General features: G+C 51.8%; 8 protein-coding genes across 8 annotated transcripts; 6 read left to right on the top strand and 2 right to left on the bottom strand.

Annotated features, from left to right (window-relative positions):
* Positions 1–196: 196 nt before the first annotated feature.
* On the bottom strand, positions 197–899 carry CC1G_12720 (hypothetical protein; the record flags this gene model as incomplete). The annotated part of the gene is made up of 2 exons (XM_001838532.1): positions 197–728; positions 889–899. 2 exons carry the CDS (start codon positions 897–899, stop codon positions 197–199), a joined length of 543 nt encoding a protein of 180 aa, XP_001838584.1.
* Positions 900–1,266: 367 nt separating this feature from the next.
* CC1G_12721 (hypothetical protein) lies at positions 1,267–2,146 on the top strand (the record flags this gene model as incomplete). Its single annotated transcript, XM_001838533.2, has 2 exons — positions 1,267–1,831; positions 1,890–2,146. 2 exons carry the CDS (start codon positions 1,267–1,269, stop codon positions 2,144–2,146), a joined length of 822 nt encoding a protein of 273 aa, XP_001838585.2.
* Positions 2,147–2,809: 663 nt separating this feature from the next.
* On the top strand, positions 2,810–6,008 carry CC1G_13031 (hypothetical protein; the record flags this gene model as incomplete). The annotated part of the gene is made up of 8 exons (XM_001838536.2): positions 2,810–3,374; positions 3,805–4,021; positions 4,079–4,568; positions 4,616–4,813; positions 4,878–5,091; positions 5,142–5,391; positions 5,444–5,514; positions 5,578–6,008. The coding sequence occupies 8 exons, from the start codon at positions 2,810–2,812 to the stop codon at positions 6,006–6,008; spliced, it is 2,436 nt and encodes an 811-aa protein (XP_001838588.2).
* A 717-nt stretch (positions 6,009–6,725) lies between these two features.
* Positions 6,726–7,593, top strand: CC1G_14354 (hypothetical protein; the record flags this gene model as incomplete). Its single annotated transcript, XM_002911309.1, has 2 exons — positions 6,726–6,971; positions 7,303–7,593. The coding sequence occupies 2 exons, from the start codon at positions 6,726–6,728 to the stop codon at positions 7,591–7,593; spliced, it is 537 nt and encodes a 178-aa protein (XP_002911355.1).
* Positions 7,594–8,956: 1,363 nt separating this feature from the next.
* CC1G_13033 (hypothetical protein) lies at positions 8,957–9,753 on the top strand (the record flags this gene model as incomplete). The annotated part of the gene is made up of 3 exons (XM_001838538.2): positions 8,957–9,256; positions 9,322–9,444; positions 9,496–9,753. 3 exons carry the CDS (start codon positions 8,957–8,959, stop codon positions 9,751–9,753), a joined length of 681 nt encoding a protein of 226 aa, XP_001838590.2.
* A 1,575-nt stretch (positions 9,754–11,328) lies between these two features.
* Positions 11,329–12,251, top strand: CC1G_14355 (hypothetical protein; the record flags this gene model as incomplete). The annotated part of the gene is made up of 4 exons (XM_002911310.1): positions 11,329–11,402; positions 11,451–11,594; positions 11,649–11,670; positions 11,739–12,251. The coding sequence occupies 4 exons, from the start codon at positions 11,329–11,331 to the stop codon at positions 12,249–12,251; spliced, it is 753 nt and encodes a 250-aa protein (XP_002911356.1).
* Positions 12,252–12,601: 350 nt separating this feature from the next.
* On the top strand, positions 12,602–13,271 carry CC1G_14356 (hypothetical protein; the record flags this gene model as incomplete). Its single annotated transcript, XM_002911311.1, has 3 exons — positions 12,602–12,817; positions 12,881–12,994; positions 13,065–13,271. The coding sequence occupies 3 exons, from the start codon at positions 12,602–12,604 to the stop codon at positions 13,269–13,271; spliced, it is 537 nt and encodes a 178-aa protein (XP_002911357.1).
* Positions 13,272–13,689: 418 nt separating this feature from the next.
* On the bottom strand, positions 13,690–14,283 carry CC1G_13035 (hypothetical protein; the record flags this gene model as incomplete). Its single annotated transcript, XM_001838540.2, has 2 exons — positions 13,690–13,716; positions 13,780–14,283. 2 exons carry the CDS (start codon positions 14,281–14,283, stop codon positions 13,690–13,692), a joined length of 531 nt encoding a protein of 176 aa, XP_001838592.2.
* Positions 14,284–15,110: the final 827 nt, after the last annotated feature.

Below are 15,110 nucleotides of genomic sequence, written 5' to 3' on the forward strand. Positions count from 1 at the left end.
GAGGATAGCGACGAAGCTTCAATGAAGGCTGAAGAGTATTAGTACACGTCATATTTGAATTGGGCGAATAACGACGAGAGCACAATAGGAAAAGAGGAAAGCGGCAAAACATTGAAAGCTAATTAGTGGCAGCGCAAGGAAACGAGAACGCTACAGTCAAAAATCATAGGATCGTTACAAATCTCACTGCACGAGATCAACCGTTCTTGAAGAAATACCAGGCAGGGGGCGTCGTCACACCCAGCCCTTCCTGGGTCTTCTTGATCAACTCCTGGTTGTCCGCCTGCTCCATATCCTCGTCGGTCAAGTTCGACCCAATAACAACGCCCAAAACGTTAACAATATCGAGCTTGATTTTGCCGTTGGGCAGTTTGACGGGAAAGGGAACGAGGAGGAACGCGATTCGCCTGACTTCGGGAGGGACGAACAGCTGGAAGGCTTTCTGGAACATGAGGCCTGCCTGCGGCCCGATGCAGTAATATTGAGGACATTTTTCCTTGAGGAAATGTTCGATTTGGTGAGAGAGGAATGGGATGGCGAAGGCTCTTCCGAAGACCCGAGGCCGTCCCAAGGCCTCGTCGTAGCAGTACTTCTCTGGGCGCCTGAGATAGCTCTTCGGTGGAGGTGGCAGCTCCAGTCTCTTGGTCGTCTTGCGGCGTTTGGGCTGAAGGGCGGTCTCGGGGGCGCTTTCCTCTTCACGTATTTCTGTTGGCCCGGGTGTACTAGACCTAGCAGAACGTTAGTCTATGTGGTAATGGATGAGCTAGGAACACTTACATGGTGGGGAAAAGGAAGATCACCTTAGGTACCGGAATATGACGGTTTTTTTACTATCTTAGGTCGATAAATTTACATCATTAATTAACCTTATCCCGCTGACCTACCCACCTTTCCGGCATACCGGCACTGGTTTTGCTTGGGTCGGCCGGTCGTACTGGGGCCGGTCGGTCGGTATTTTACCAAAACATTCAGCCACCAGGGCCCGGTCGTTCGGTATTTTCCCAAAACAATCATATACCAGACCTCCCCGCGGATCCGGCCATCCCATACGCGCCGGTGGCCTTGCGCCGGTTATTTCCCCAAACGAAAATGAAACCTCCGCCGCTCCAGGGGTTTCCCCTTCTCCAATTCGTGCAAGTGTCGATAGGCCAGCCCTAAAGTCACAAGGCGGACGATGCCGACAACTGATCTGAACTGTTCGGCGATCACGGCAACGACAACGAAATCCCAAGTACGCCTTTCGCCGCTACCCGACCACCATATGTCATGCCAAAAACACACAAAGTCCCGACCTTCGCTCGAGCGTCACGAAACAGCGGCTTTGGAATTGGGTACACCAGCCCGATTAAAGCGAGAGATGATCGGAAGTCGCGCATAAAAGTCAAGAACCTTGGCCACAACACGCTCGTGCGGGCTTTCCTTGCACAACTCGAGAATCTGGATGCCAACTCGGCAGCGCCTTCTTCCCCTGGGAGTTCCAGTCAACGACATGACACCAATGTCACTGTCCTGGAGGGCGACGAGGAAGTGCCCATCGACGGCCACAGCGACGACTGGGTGGACGAAGACGACCAGAAGACAGGGCAACATGTCGACGCGGAGTACCGACCATACGAGCGCCCCATTGCTGTGCCCGCTGGGCGCAGGACTCAACCACTTGGAATGAGATGGGAAACCCAAATGAAGAACCTGAAGGAGCCTCTACTTCAATATCTTTCGCGAACCATGGGGAAAAGATTGGTTCACCCCTCAAAGCTGGAGTCGAACTGCCGAGTGCCGGCTGGAAATTGTGTACGGAAAGAGCATACGGTAGTTCTTCTCATGCATGACTGTACGTATCTTCTCTTAAAGGACTCCCAGTGTTCGTATGCTCAAGCTCAACCCCATAGGTTTCGAGAAGACTGTAGTTCATAGCTGCGAGTGCAGCGACATATGTTCAGTACTAGTTCTTAATGGCTTTTTCCCATCATCACCTACGGCCCCGCGTCTCGCTGTGTCAATATCTCTCCTGGACTTCTACCGTGCACTTTTCGAGAGATCCTGCGATGCCGTGTACGCTTTCACGGCGGCGTGTAAGACCTACTACCAACGACGGGGCTTCCTCCATTTGAGCGACCAAGTGAGTCCGCCACCGGTCAGCGTTTAGACGTGTGATTTACATCACTCCATGGCAGCTCCAGTCTCTTGGTCGTCTTGCGGCGTTTGGGCTGAAGGGCGGTCTCGGGGGCGCTTTCCTCTTCACGTATTTCTGTTGGCCCGGGTGTACTAGACCTAGCAGAACGTTAGTCTATGTGGTAATGGATGAGCTAGGAACACTTACATGGTGGGGAAAAGGAAGATCACCTTAGGTACCGGAATATGACGGTTTTTTTACTATCTTAGGTCGATAAATTTACATCATTAATTAACCTTATCCCGCTGACCTACCCACCTTTCCGGCATACCGGCACTGGTTTTGCTTGGGTCGGCCGGTCGTACTGGGGCCGGTCGGTCGGTATTTTACCAAAACATTCAGCCACCAGGGCCCGGTCGTTCGGTATTTTCCCAAAACAATCATATACCAGACCTCCCCGCGGATCCGGCCATCCCATACGCGCCGGTGGCCTTGCGCCGGTTATTTCCCCAAACGAAAATGAAACCTCCGCCGCTCCAGGGGTTTCCCCTTCTCCAATTCGTGCAAGTGTCGATAGGCCAGCCCTAAAGTCACAAGGCGGACGATGCCGACAACTGATCTGAACTGTTCGGCGATCACGGCAACGACAACGAAATCCCAAGTACGCCTTTCGCCGCTACCCGACCACCATATGTCATGCCAAAAACACACAAAGTCCCGACCTTCGCTCGAGCGTCACGAAACAGCGGCTTTGGAATTGGGTACACCAGCCCGATTAAAGCGAGAGATGATCGGAAGTCGCGCATAAAAGTCAAGAACCTTGGCCACAACACGCTCGTGCGGGCTTTCCTTGCACAACTCGAGAATCTGGATGCCAACTCGGCAGCGCCTTCTTCCCCTGGGAGTTCCAGTCAACGACATGACACCAATGTCACTGTCCTGGAGGGCGACGAGGAAGTGCCCATCGACGGCCACAGCGACGACTGGGTGGACGAAGACGACCAGAAGACAGGGCAACATGTCGACGCGGAGTACCGACCATACGAGCGCCCCATTGCTGTGCCCGCTGGGCGCAGGACTCAACCACTTGGAATGAGATGGGAAACCCAAATGAAGAACCTGAAGGAGCCTCTACTTCAATATCTTTCGCGAACCATGGGGAAAAGATTGGTTCACCCCTCAAAGCTGGAGTCGAACTGCCGAGTGCCGGCTGGAAATTGTGTACGGAAAGAGCATACGGTAGTTCTTCTCATGCATGACTGTACGTATCTTCTCTTAAAGGACTCCCAGTGTTCGTATGCTCAAGCTCAACCCCATAGGTTTCGAGAAGACTGTAGTTCATAGCTGCGAGTGCAGCGACATATGTTCAGTACTAGTTCTTAATGGCTTTTTCCCATCATCACCTACGGCCCCGCGTCTCGCTGTGTCAATATCTCTCCTGGACTTCTACCGTGCACTTTTCGAGAGATCCTGCGATGCCGTGTACGCTTTCACGGCGGCGTGTAAGACCTACTACCAACGACGGGGCTTCCTCCATTTGAGCGACCAAGTGAGTCCGCCACCGGTCAGCGTTTAGACGTGTGATTTACATCACTCCAGGGGGAGGTGGTTGAAGACGCCTGGAGGCGATCCATCGCATCTGCCATGAAATGGTACGAGAATATTTCAAGATGAGATACAACAAGCCGTAGACGACGCCCTGAGAGAGGCGGACGAGAAGATCCAGGCCCATAGGTGGGAGAAACAGCAGCAGACCTCCCAAAACTCGCAGGCAATCCATCAGCCTCGACTTTACGAAGAGCACGAAGGAACGCAGGAACGACAGGAGTGCGATAGAGTATTGCAGCAAGTATGCCCTGCGTGTTTCGGGGGAAAGCCGGGTTCATTTGGGATGAGATCGAGCAAAAGGTGCGCCTACCCCGTCATATTCGGGTCATGCAGTTGGATTGATGAGACGGAGCACAGAAGGGGAGACTTCCACGTCGCCCTCGATGGTAATTTCAACCATCGTCACATCCGTCGTGAAGGGCAAAGCAACGAAAAATTGTACCGACACCCCGATTTGTACCTGACAGCGGAGTATGTGAACGAAGTCGGCGAGCATATGAAGAAAGTACGCGAAGGACACCCTCGACCCCGAATCGCCAGGGTACCCGACGAGGCGGTGGACGAATGTGAAGACGGACACATCGCAGGACAAGGGACCAAAGTGAAAACCAACACGCAAGTGTACGATGATACGGGTACGATGGCCATGGTCTGTAGACACGACTATCCGCTCTTCCTCGCCAACATCGACACTCCTGGCGAGCAGCAAAAGTATGCTGTCGCTCTCATCAAAAAGCTGTTCACCATGATCCCCCCCAACGCAACCGTGGTGGCATTTTACGACGTTGGGTGTGTCCTTGACCGTTCCCTACAATTGGTGAGTCTTGCGTACGGTATCTGGCGTCAGGTACGCTGTAACCAGTGCAGCCGGGCTTATCCACCCCTGTTCGCTAGTATGAAATTCTACCCGAGTCGATCACCTCAAGATTGGAATTCTGCACAAGCGCGATGCATGCGTATGCCCACCAGTGGGCGTGTCAACTCTACTACAACCCGCGGTTCCAGGACGGTACCGGAAACACCAACGGGGAGGGCACAGAGAGGCTATGGGCAATTATGCGAAAGCTCATCGCGATCGCGAGAATGTCTTCTGTAAGTCCCTCGGCTTCAAGTATCTTCCTGGGAGACCCGGTGACTCATCCTCTACATCCGCCAGCGCTCGCGACGTCTCTGGTTGATAAATCAGCTGATGAAATCTCATCGAAAGGGCACCCGACAGAATCTGGGGAAGTGGGTCAAGACTCAGCGCACGGCTATCGCAAAGCAGATCCCCGAGCAGCAATCCATCCTTCAAAAAGTCGGCATCCCAATTACGGAGCTCCGGTCGGAGTGGCAGGACCAGCGAGAGAAGCAACTCTCCATTAGAGGGCGTACGTCTCTGCCTTCCGCTCCGTCGTGTGCTCACGCTAACAAATCTCAGACCAACCCACACGGCTGAAGCAGCAACTCGATGAAGTCCTTCGCATCCAGGCCGACATTGACCGTATCGATGCGCGGATCGAGGCGATGGCCGCAACTGTCCAGAAAGCCGACGATGACGACGACCCATACCGCAGCATATTACATAACATGAAGGTTACAAGGCAGAACACCCTCCAGAAGATGGAGCAACACTATGAATCATTGAACGTGGGGGACGCCTACCCCGAGTTGCGCGGGATGGACTACAAGTTTGTCAAGACTCTACTTTTGATGCGTGACCTCAAAATCAATATTCGGAAGCGGGCCATCGCCCAATTTCTCGAGTTCGATCAACTCGAATCAAGCCTACGGCGGGAAGGAACAACCCCTTGGTGAGACAAACGAGTTGAAACCCCTCGGAGTACCCAAACGTTCGCTGACATGATCACACCCAGGCACCAATCTCCACCAGCTCACGCGCAAGGCCATAGAGAACCGGCAGCCCGCCCTCATGGCTGCAATTGAGAGATTCAACACTCACCGAGCGCAACTTGTCAAACTTATCAAACCCGAATGGGGCATTGTCCTCCCCCGTGAACTCCCGGTAAACCTCACAGAACTACGGGACCACTCCGATCTCATGGAGGACGTATGGCTCACGCCCGCTACGGGGGGAGCCCCTCCTCCCAGGTGGTTAGAGAGTGTTGATGTTCGCCGAGGCATTCGGGCGATGCTCACACTTGAGAGGTGCCAAGAGGAAATCGTGCGCCTCAACCTAGAGGCTGACAACATGTGTCGCTGGTATGGGCGAGAGATTGCGAGCGTCGAAGTTACAATCAGGGAGACACCCAGCAGACCACTCAGTAGGATACCCCATGTCCCTTGAGCGGGCTGACGGGCAGATATGGCATCAGACATGTAGCTAGCTGACGAGCCGAGATCAGATCAAACCATCAGTAGCCTTGGGTCAGCCAATGCAGTGGTACTACCATCACCTTTGTAGCAGCCCTTTAGTGACTTGACCCATCTAAGTTATTCCAACCAACAGAGAAGAACCTGCAGTTCCTTTGTATCAGCCTTTTGCACTGGAAGGCCCCTAAACACTTCTTAATTTGGCTGTGGGAACCTTTAGTCAAATTCATGTGACATCACTGCTATAGAATTTCCTTTTGCGGGGATTGATTGGATTTCTATGTGGCCGGGATTTTCTGGGGGAATCCCGGAGAAAGACAATGAGGGGATTGGTTAAAGGTGCTGGTGTATATTAGCAAATGGTGCAGATCAGATTTAGTCTGTGCTGGTGTACTCAAATTGACATTCTGGAACTGCCAAAATCTGTTGGAGATTGCAAAAATGTGCCAGGAATTACAGAAAAAAATTGTCAAAAATTGCACAAAAATGTGTTGGGAATTGCTGGGAAATGTGTCGGAAATTGCGGGAAAATGCATCGGAAATTGCGGGGAAATGTGTCAGAGATTGTGGAAGTCCGAAAAATGTGCTGAAAATTGCGGGAAATTGTGTTGGGAATTGCGGGGAAGTGGATTGGGAATTGCGCAAAAATGCGTCGGAAATTGCAGGAACTTGTGTTGGAGATTGCGGGAAAATGTCCGAAAAATGCGCCGGAAATTGCGGAAAAAATGTGTCAGAAATTGCGGGAAAATGTGTCGGAGATTGCGGGAAAATTGCGTCGGAGATTGCGGAAATCCGAGAAATGTGCCGGGAATTGCGGAAAAATGTGTCAGGGATTGCAGAAATGTGTCGGGAATTGTGGAAAAATGTGTTGGAGATTGCAGAAATGCATTGGAGATTGCGGAAAAATGGGCCGGAAATTGCAGAAATGCGTCCGGATGTATCAGTTGTACCTTCTTGTGAACAAAAAGTGTCTATCATATTTATTAGGTCTTAGGAATATACTAAAAAGTGGTATAGATTGGCAAAAAGACAATAGGAACTTACTACATGCATTTCAAATTTGCTAAAAGGATCCAAAGTTAAAATCATTGGGAGCTTATTAACAATGTACCATGTTGGGATAATTGATAGCATTGGGAATTTGTTGAATGCACCAGCAATTTATTCAAGGTGGTGAAACCCAACACAGATGTTGGGAACTTGTTCAAGGTGTCGCAGATTTGCTAAAGATGCTGGGAATTCATTGAAGGCATTGGGAACTTCCACAGGGTGTTGGAAAACCACTACAGGAATTGGAGTTTGCTGAAGACGTCCGGAATCCAGGTGTCAGGAACTTGCTCAAGGTGTTAGTAATGTACTCCAAACGTTGGAAACGCACAAAAGAAATCAGAGATTTGCTCAAGGCATTGGAAACCCCCAAAAGACGTAAGGAACTCATTCAGGGAGTCGGAGACATCGGGAATTCGTTGAAGGCGTTGGGTACTCGCTCAAGGAGTCAGGAATTCATTGAAGACATTGGGCATTTGTTCAGGGAGCCGGAAACCCGAAACAGACGTTGACAGATGTCAGGGATTCGATCAAGGCGTCCAAAACCAACAAAGGATGTTGGGAATTCATTGAAGGTATTGGGAATTCATTCAGGGAGTCAAAAGCTCCCAACAGACGTCGGGAATTCATGCAGGGCATTGCAAACACCAAGACAGACTTTGGCAATCTGCTCAGGGCGTCGGAAACCCGCAATAGATGGCGGGACTTTGATTAAGACATCGGAAATTTGTTAAGGGCGTCGGAAATTCCCTCAGGGAGTCGAAAACCCGAAATAGACGTCGGGAATTGGCTTAGGGAATCAAAAACCCGCAAAAGGCGGTGGGGATTTGCTGAAGGGCACTGGGAATTCACTCAGGGAGACAAAAGCCCGAAGTAGACGTCTGGAAATTGCTTAGGGCATCAGAAACCCGCACAAGGCGGTGGGGATTTGCTGAAGGCATCGGGAATTTGCTCATGGAGACAAAATCCCACAATAGACGTCGGGAATTTGCTGAAGGTGTCGGGAATTCACTCACAGAGTCGAAAACCCGCACAAGACGGCGGGGATTTGCTAAAGACGTCGGGATCTCGTTGAGGGTGTTGGGAATTTGCTCAGGGAGATGAAAACACGCAATGGACGTTGGGAATCTGCTCAGGGCATTGGAAACCCGCAACAGACGGCAGGACCTTGATTAAGACGTTGGAAACCCGCAAAAGATAGCGTGTATTTGCTAAATACATTGGGAATTTGTTAGGGGCATTGGGAATTCGCTCAGAGAGACAAGAACCCGCAATAGACGTTGGGAATTAGCTTAAAGCTGTGGAAATCCGCAAAAACCGGTGGGGATTTGCTGAAGGTGTTGGGAATTTGTTGGTGTCGGGAATTCGTTCAGGGGAACAAAAACCCGCAATAGACAGCAGGAACTCACTTAGGGCGATCGAAAACCCGCAAAAGAGGGCAGGGATTTGCTTATGGCGTTGTGAATTTGCTGAAGACATCTGGCATTTGTTGGAGATATCAGAAACTCACTCAGGGTGTTCACTATTTGATAGACAGCTACATCGCATTGAAAATCCGCTATAGGCGTCTGAAATTTGCTGAAGGTATTGGGAATTTACCAAAGATATTTAATTGGACCTTGGTTGATTCAGCTGAGGCATGTTACAAGGAATTTACGTTACTTTAGCTGATACAGGTCTAATGGCCACTTACCACTCTCAGCTGATACATGGGTGTAAGGAGTCTAGACCCTGTTGGCTCATCAGCTAGACCTATAACTGATGGCATATTTGCCCGTCAGCCCACTCAAGGGACATGGGCATGGTCTACTGAGCCTTGTGGACCCACCCCAAAACCCAAACCAGCATCCCCTCCGAGAGGTCCGTCCTCCGAACATGGAGCCTGTGGTCATCGACGACCTCGACTTTGCGTTTTTCCGCACCACCCCGTTCAATTTCAACGCCCCACCACCCACTTTCCCGTGGCCCAGTCACCCCCTGCGCCAGGTTCCCCTCGCGGAGCAACGGTTCGCGTTCGCCCGCGTGGGCGCCATGCAATTCATGGCGGCGGAGGAAAGCCAGGAATTCGTAGACGCGTACATTGACATGTACCTCACTCGGTTTTCGTTATGCATCCCTGGGTTCCCGGACGTTGATGAAGAGGATCTGATGAATCTGGTTGGAGACGTCCGTGATGTCAGTGACCCCTTCAGGCTATCGATTTGTCTTTGTAGCTGACCTAGTAGCCCACCTGTTCACAGCGCCTGGAACGTGAACTCCGAGTATTAAGCGGCGTGCAGCCGTGGTTTAAGCCTCCTATCCCTTGGAAGGACTTCGTAAAGATCAAGTGTGGCCTCGAGAGCACGGAGTGGGATGAGATGGCAGTGAGTACAGGCTAACATGACCCAGAGTGCGATGCTAACTTGGCCTCGCAGGCACCCATTCTAGCGAAACTCGATGACGAACCAGGCAATCGTATTCTAGCCACCGATTATTATGAAAGCCTGGGTGAATCTACTCACGACTGGCGGCTTGTAGTCCTTCCCCAGAACAGGGAGGAGGGAAAAGGGTGGGCTACTTACCGACTGGAATCCTGCAGAGGGGAGGGTGAATCGGACTCGGTATCCTCGGCAGACAGCATTTTTGACACGTACACTCCCTTCCCCTCCAGGGCGTCTTCTCCCGTTGGTTAGACTATTCGCTTGACCACCCGCATGTATATAGATACCTGAATACTTGTTGTTGCTCAATGAACCCAGTACTTCACATAGATTGGCAATCGCGATCAGTACAGGCCGTGGAGCGTCCCCACTTTTGAGAACAACAACCGACCCCGTCATCGTCGGGGGTTAGACCTCGATTAAAAGTCTGAAGGTGACAGCGCATTACTTGAACATTCCTCCTCGGCGTAAGACTGTTACCAAGTCCACACGTGCAGGTCCCCTCAGGAATGTCAGCGACGAGCATGTAAAACAAACGAGCGCAGGTATATGTGACGAGAGATGGCAGTTCGAGAGACCACGGACCTGTCTTTGACCTCCTGGGGATGTACGATAGACGTCGATTTAAAGTCTGAATCACCTGAGACCAGTCCTGAACCCTAGAGTTTCAACCATGACGACACCTCCGCCTCAACTCCCATGGTTGCTCGCCGGATATATCGACTAGTCCTGCAGCAGTGTGTATTGGTGGCGATTGGTGGCAACCCGGGGGAACACCAGCGAATGGAGAGTTAATATTCATTCGACTTAGGCGCCCGAGCCAAATAACTACCTCTCAAGACTCCGTTCCAAATCGCCAGAAGTGTCTTGACAGCGAAATGTGAGTGGTGAACGCTCTAGCCTGTCTAACCGACCTATTTTGGACCCTTGGGGGGAGAGTGTGTTAGACCTCGATTTAAGGTCTGAATCATGAGAGCTCTCATCTCTTCACCCTAAGCCTTCGGTGTATGACTATCGCCCGCAACGGAACCTGGACCTCAACACCTCTGGTGCCCACCGGATTCCCACAGACGCCATTCTAGAATCTACTGTGACACAGTAGACGATCGCGCACTACCCTGTCAAACACAAGCGAACGGTGAAAGCAGATATCGTCCGCGAAACCACTCGCGATAGGCGCTCGTATGCACAGCCACTCCCCTATTTCTAACTCGCACTCGAATTCTTCACCTGGGGACCCCCTTCTGCATCGCAGGTTACCGGTGCAGACAGCAAACAGTTCATAAGTCCTAGAGGCGGTTGAATAGGCCAGAAAGGGTCCAGCAGGGCAAAGCATTTGACTCGGCATAAATTTCATTCGACTTAGGCGCCCGAGCCAAATAACTACCCTCAGGACTCCGTTCCAAGTCGCCAGAAGCGTCTTGACACCGAAATGTGAGTGGTAAACGCTCTAGCCTGTCTAACCGACCTATTTTGGACCCTTGGGGGGAGAGTGTGTTAGACCTCGATTTAAGGTCTGAATCATGAGAGCTCTCATCTCTTCACCCTAAGCCTTCGGTGTACGACTATCGCCCGCAACGGAACCTGGACCTCAACATCTCTGGTGCCCACCGGATTCACACAGACGCCATTCTAGAATCTACTGTGACACAGTAGACGATCGCGCACCATCCTGTCAAACACAAGCGAACGGTGAAAGCAGATATCGTCCGCGAAACCACTCGCGATAGGCGCTCGTATGCACAGCCACTCCAAGGCGTGTTGCGGGACCGACAAGCTACGATTTTTCAGATCATCACTGTCACCATCCTTTAACCTCATGCCACGATGGCGACCGACCACGACGCGAGTGCCCAAAAGAAGGCCATTGCCCGGGAGAGGGCTCGCGAATATTATCACCGGTAAGCGCCAAACCTTTTCCTCAGGGCGACGGCTCATGTATTCCTCAGCAATCGAGAGCAGATTCTTGCCCAGCGCCCGAGCCGCAAACGGGACCAGACTTTGCACAAGCCCAGAGGTCGCCCACGTAAGTACGCTACGGAGGAGGAGCAAAAACGGGCGATAAGCCTGAAGAATAGACGATACTATCAGAAGTAAGTTACTCCTACCGCGCCCCCTCACGGAAAGCCAACCTTTCTGAAGAGTAGTTTATGGGCCCCCCCAACGCAAGTAAGTCACCCACCAATTACGTGCGCTTGGACCCCCCGTGGACCGCCGCTGACACGCTTCGTCTCCAGGCGCCAAGTATCACCCTCCTCCCAGCCAGGGCGCGAACCTTCATCGATGCGTACAGAGAGAGACTCATGGTGAGCGCAATAATTCCCTATTCCCTGCCAAGATATAGCTGGTTACACGGCGACCTCAGTCCTCCGCATATACTAGCAGCCTACGATGTCATGGAAACCGCTAGGTTGGAATTCCGCCGACTTACATCGTGCAGTCCGTACGAAAGGGCCAAACAACTGGCCTCGCAATTCATCCAAAGCAAAGACCGCACCTCCATTGCGAAGGAAGAAACCCAGGTGAACTCGATCCTCGCGAAAGCGCACGATGCTGAGAGGATGTTGTTGAATCAAGAGGGCACAATTACGGGCACATACTACCTCAAGGCCATCCAGGTATCGCGGCAAGTACGAGAATATCTACTCTGGGTGGAGGAATTGGACCTGGAGGCCAGATTCTCCCATATCGACTTCACTCGAGCGCTTCCACAAGGAGGAACTCGCTTTCCAAGTCGCGTGGAAGCGTAACAACCCCGCAGCGCATGTTCAAAACGGGTCTGCCCAAACCACAAAATCGTACAAGCGTATTAGATAGCGTATTCGATCTACCGATAAACTTAGGTTAAACTCCCAACGATTGCACTGTCTTGATCAAGATCTTAGGCCGAGGTACAGCGATGCCATAAACGCCAGTCAACCCCGCGAGTGAGAATCTGGAAGCGCTTTATGAGTAATTATTAATGGGTGTGCCTCGTGTTCCCTGCGGTAAGAACCCGCTAAATGTCCAACAAAGGACCCAAGCCAGACACCACCACGCATAAAGGCAGGACTCTCAACGCGAAGACCGTATCACCTGTTCCCCCTGACTTGGCCCCGCCATGTTACCCGACGAACCCCGCGCTCATTCACAAACCCAACAGATGGAGCAGTTTTACCGAGTCGGTGCGCTGTTCTATGCCAAGGCATGCCATCGCGGAGGTCGGGAGAAGTTTCTTCTCGACTTCTACATGCACGACAGGGCGCGGTGGCCGATTCCGCGGGAGAATTCCCAGTCCGACGATGACTTTGCGGCCAGCGTATATCGTCGGGAAATGGTAGGCTTATTCCCCAGCACGGCATTGCATTGAGATTGTTACTGACCACTCTGAGGACACCAGGCTGTGCTGAACTCGTTGACTTTCCACCGCATGACGGGCCCAAGGATCGAGCTTCCGATCACCTGGCAGCGGTTTGCTGCGTTGCGGCCCGGACCGGATTATGACCTCGTTGCGGTGAGCGCGCGTCTATTTTATTCTTGATTATGCTCCGATTCTCATTCGTGGGCTCGCTTTCCATATATAGAACCAAGTTCTTCGATTGCTCGAGGGAGAAGGCGACGTCGACCCTCCCAGTGAAATAGTCACGACACCGCCCAGTGCTGTCCCCACACGGTCGGCGTACGAAGGCTTAGGTGAATCACTGGAAGCGCCCATTGATCTTACTGGAGAGAGCGACCAGAGCGGCCCGTCCGACGAGGGTGACAACCCGGAAAATCCCATCGTCCTATAAACGCAATCGTGTATCACATTATACGTATATCCTGTCTTGACAATTCCACATGTTCGTAGCGACTAATGGACAAGTTTCACGAAGCTAGTACCGAGTGACTCCGATATTCTGTACGCATTTGCACCTCCTCTCACTGCAAGGCGATGACCTCCCTTTGGGACTTGGGAAGCGCCGCCAGTACATGGCAACCCGCTCCTGATGATGGTCTAGACGCGCCCGAACCTCTTCCCTTCTTTTTTGCAGCCTCCAATCAGGCTGCTGAACGTAATGATCGATGAATTTCTTCACAGGCATCAGTATCATGGGCGAGCCCTCCCAAGAGTTCCTCACCTTGTGGCGGTATTGAGCAACGAAATCAAAGTCAGCACTCCAGTGCTTCTTTTCGCGACTCTTTGGAATTTTGTTCTGTTCGCAGAATTCACTGGCCCGAGTTTCCAAAATGGACCTGTAATACTGTAGGAGTTAAGCGTCAGCCACGCCCAAGCACAAAAAACACCAAATGACCAACTGTGCGACGTTCGTCGTACGTGTTCATTGGTCCCACACGTTCCTCATTGAGGTAAGGTTCCAAAATCTCTTTCATTCCCTTCCAGAACATTTCGAAGTTCGGTTGGCGTGTGGTAACGTTGTCGTCGGAGACTGTGTCCATTTCCCCCTTGGGAATAGTTTGCGGCGCCTGGTACAGGCGGGCCAAAGTGACAGCATAGAAGGTTATAATTTCCATGACATCGAAATGGTAGTCGTACGGCTTAAGCAGAGGTCCGGCGGCAACGACAGCTTCCTGCACGTCTCGTTCAAGCCAATCATTGTATACCCGGGGATCCGCATCCTCGATAATTTCCCCCAGCCATTCATGTGGAAGATAGCCATCCTCTCGGGCATCGACTATGGAAGGAGGTTCAATAGGCGGTCCTGGGTGCAGACTGGGAGGGAGCAATATGTTCCAAAAGTCGTCGAGAGAGTTGAGAGTTCGGATGGCGACGTCGTTGGTTCTGTCCTTGTTCAAGTCCATAGCGATATCCGCGCCAGGTCAGACTGATGGAGGACTGTATGCGAGCGGAGGAGACCATCAACTTGGAGACAGACCCCCTGTCTATCAGTGGATGCGGCAATCAGGATGAATCTTCCCTGTGACTGCGGAGAATTCACCTTCTGGGGAATGTCGTGCTTCCCTGAAGGCCCAAACATCTTCTGCCGTCAGTCAAGGCGGTATAGCCGAGCAGAAGGTGCTAGTCTACTTCCGAAAAAATCAATGAATCTGGCAACCTGGACGGGCTTTACCGTAACTAACCTTCTGCCGTCTGATAGACGTTTCCCGGCGGAAATGACGATTTCAGATGGCGAATTATCCCTCTGACCGCAGTGGGTTCACGAATTTCGACCTTCCCTGAAAGCTAATCACTCGGCCTCGGTCATTCGAGAAGGTGATAGCCGCCCAGAAGGTGCCAGTCTACTTCCGAAAAAATCAATGACTCTGGCAACCTGGACGGGCTTTACCGTAACTAACCTTCTGCCGTCTGATAGACGTTTCCCGGCGGAAATGACGATTTCAGATGGCGAATTATCCCTCTGACCGCAGTGGGTTCACGAATTTCGACCTTCCCTGAAAGCTAATCACTCGGCCTCGGTCATTCGAGAAGGTGATAGCCGCCCAGAAGGTGCCAGTCTACTTCCGAAAAAATCAATGACTCTGGCAACCTGGACGGGCTTTACCGCAACTAACCTTCTGCCGTCTGATAGACGTTTCCCGGCGGAAATGACGATCTCAGATGGCGAATTCTCCCTCTGACCGCAGTGGGTTCACGAATCTCGACCATCCCCTGAAAGCTAATCACTCGG

This window comes from Coprinopsis cinerea (assembly GCF_000182895.1).
Source record: "Coprinopsis cinerea okayama7#130 chromosome 4 map unlocalized cont3.4, whole genome shotgun sequence".
In the NCBI taxonomy this organism is placed as follows: Eukaryota; Fungi; Basidiomycota; class Agaricomycetes; order Agaricales; family Psathyrellaceae; genus Coprinopsis; species Coprinopsis cinerea.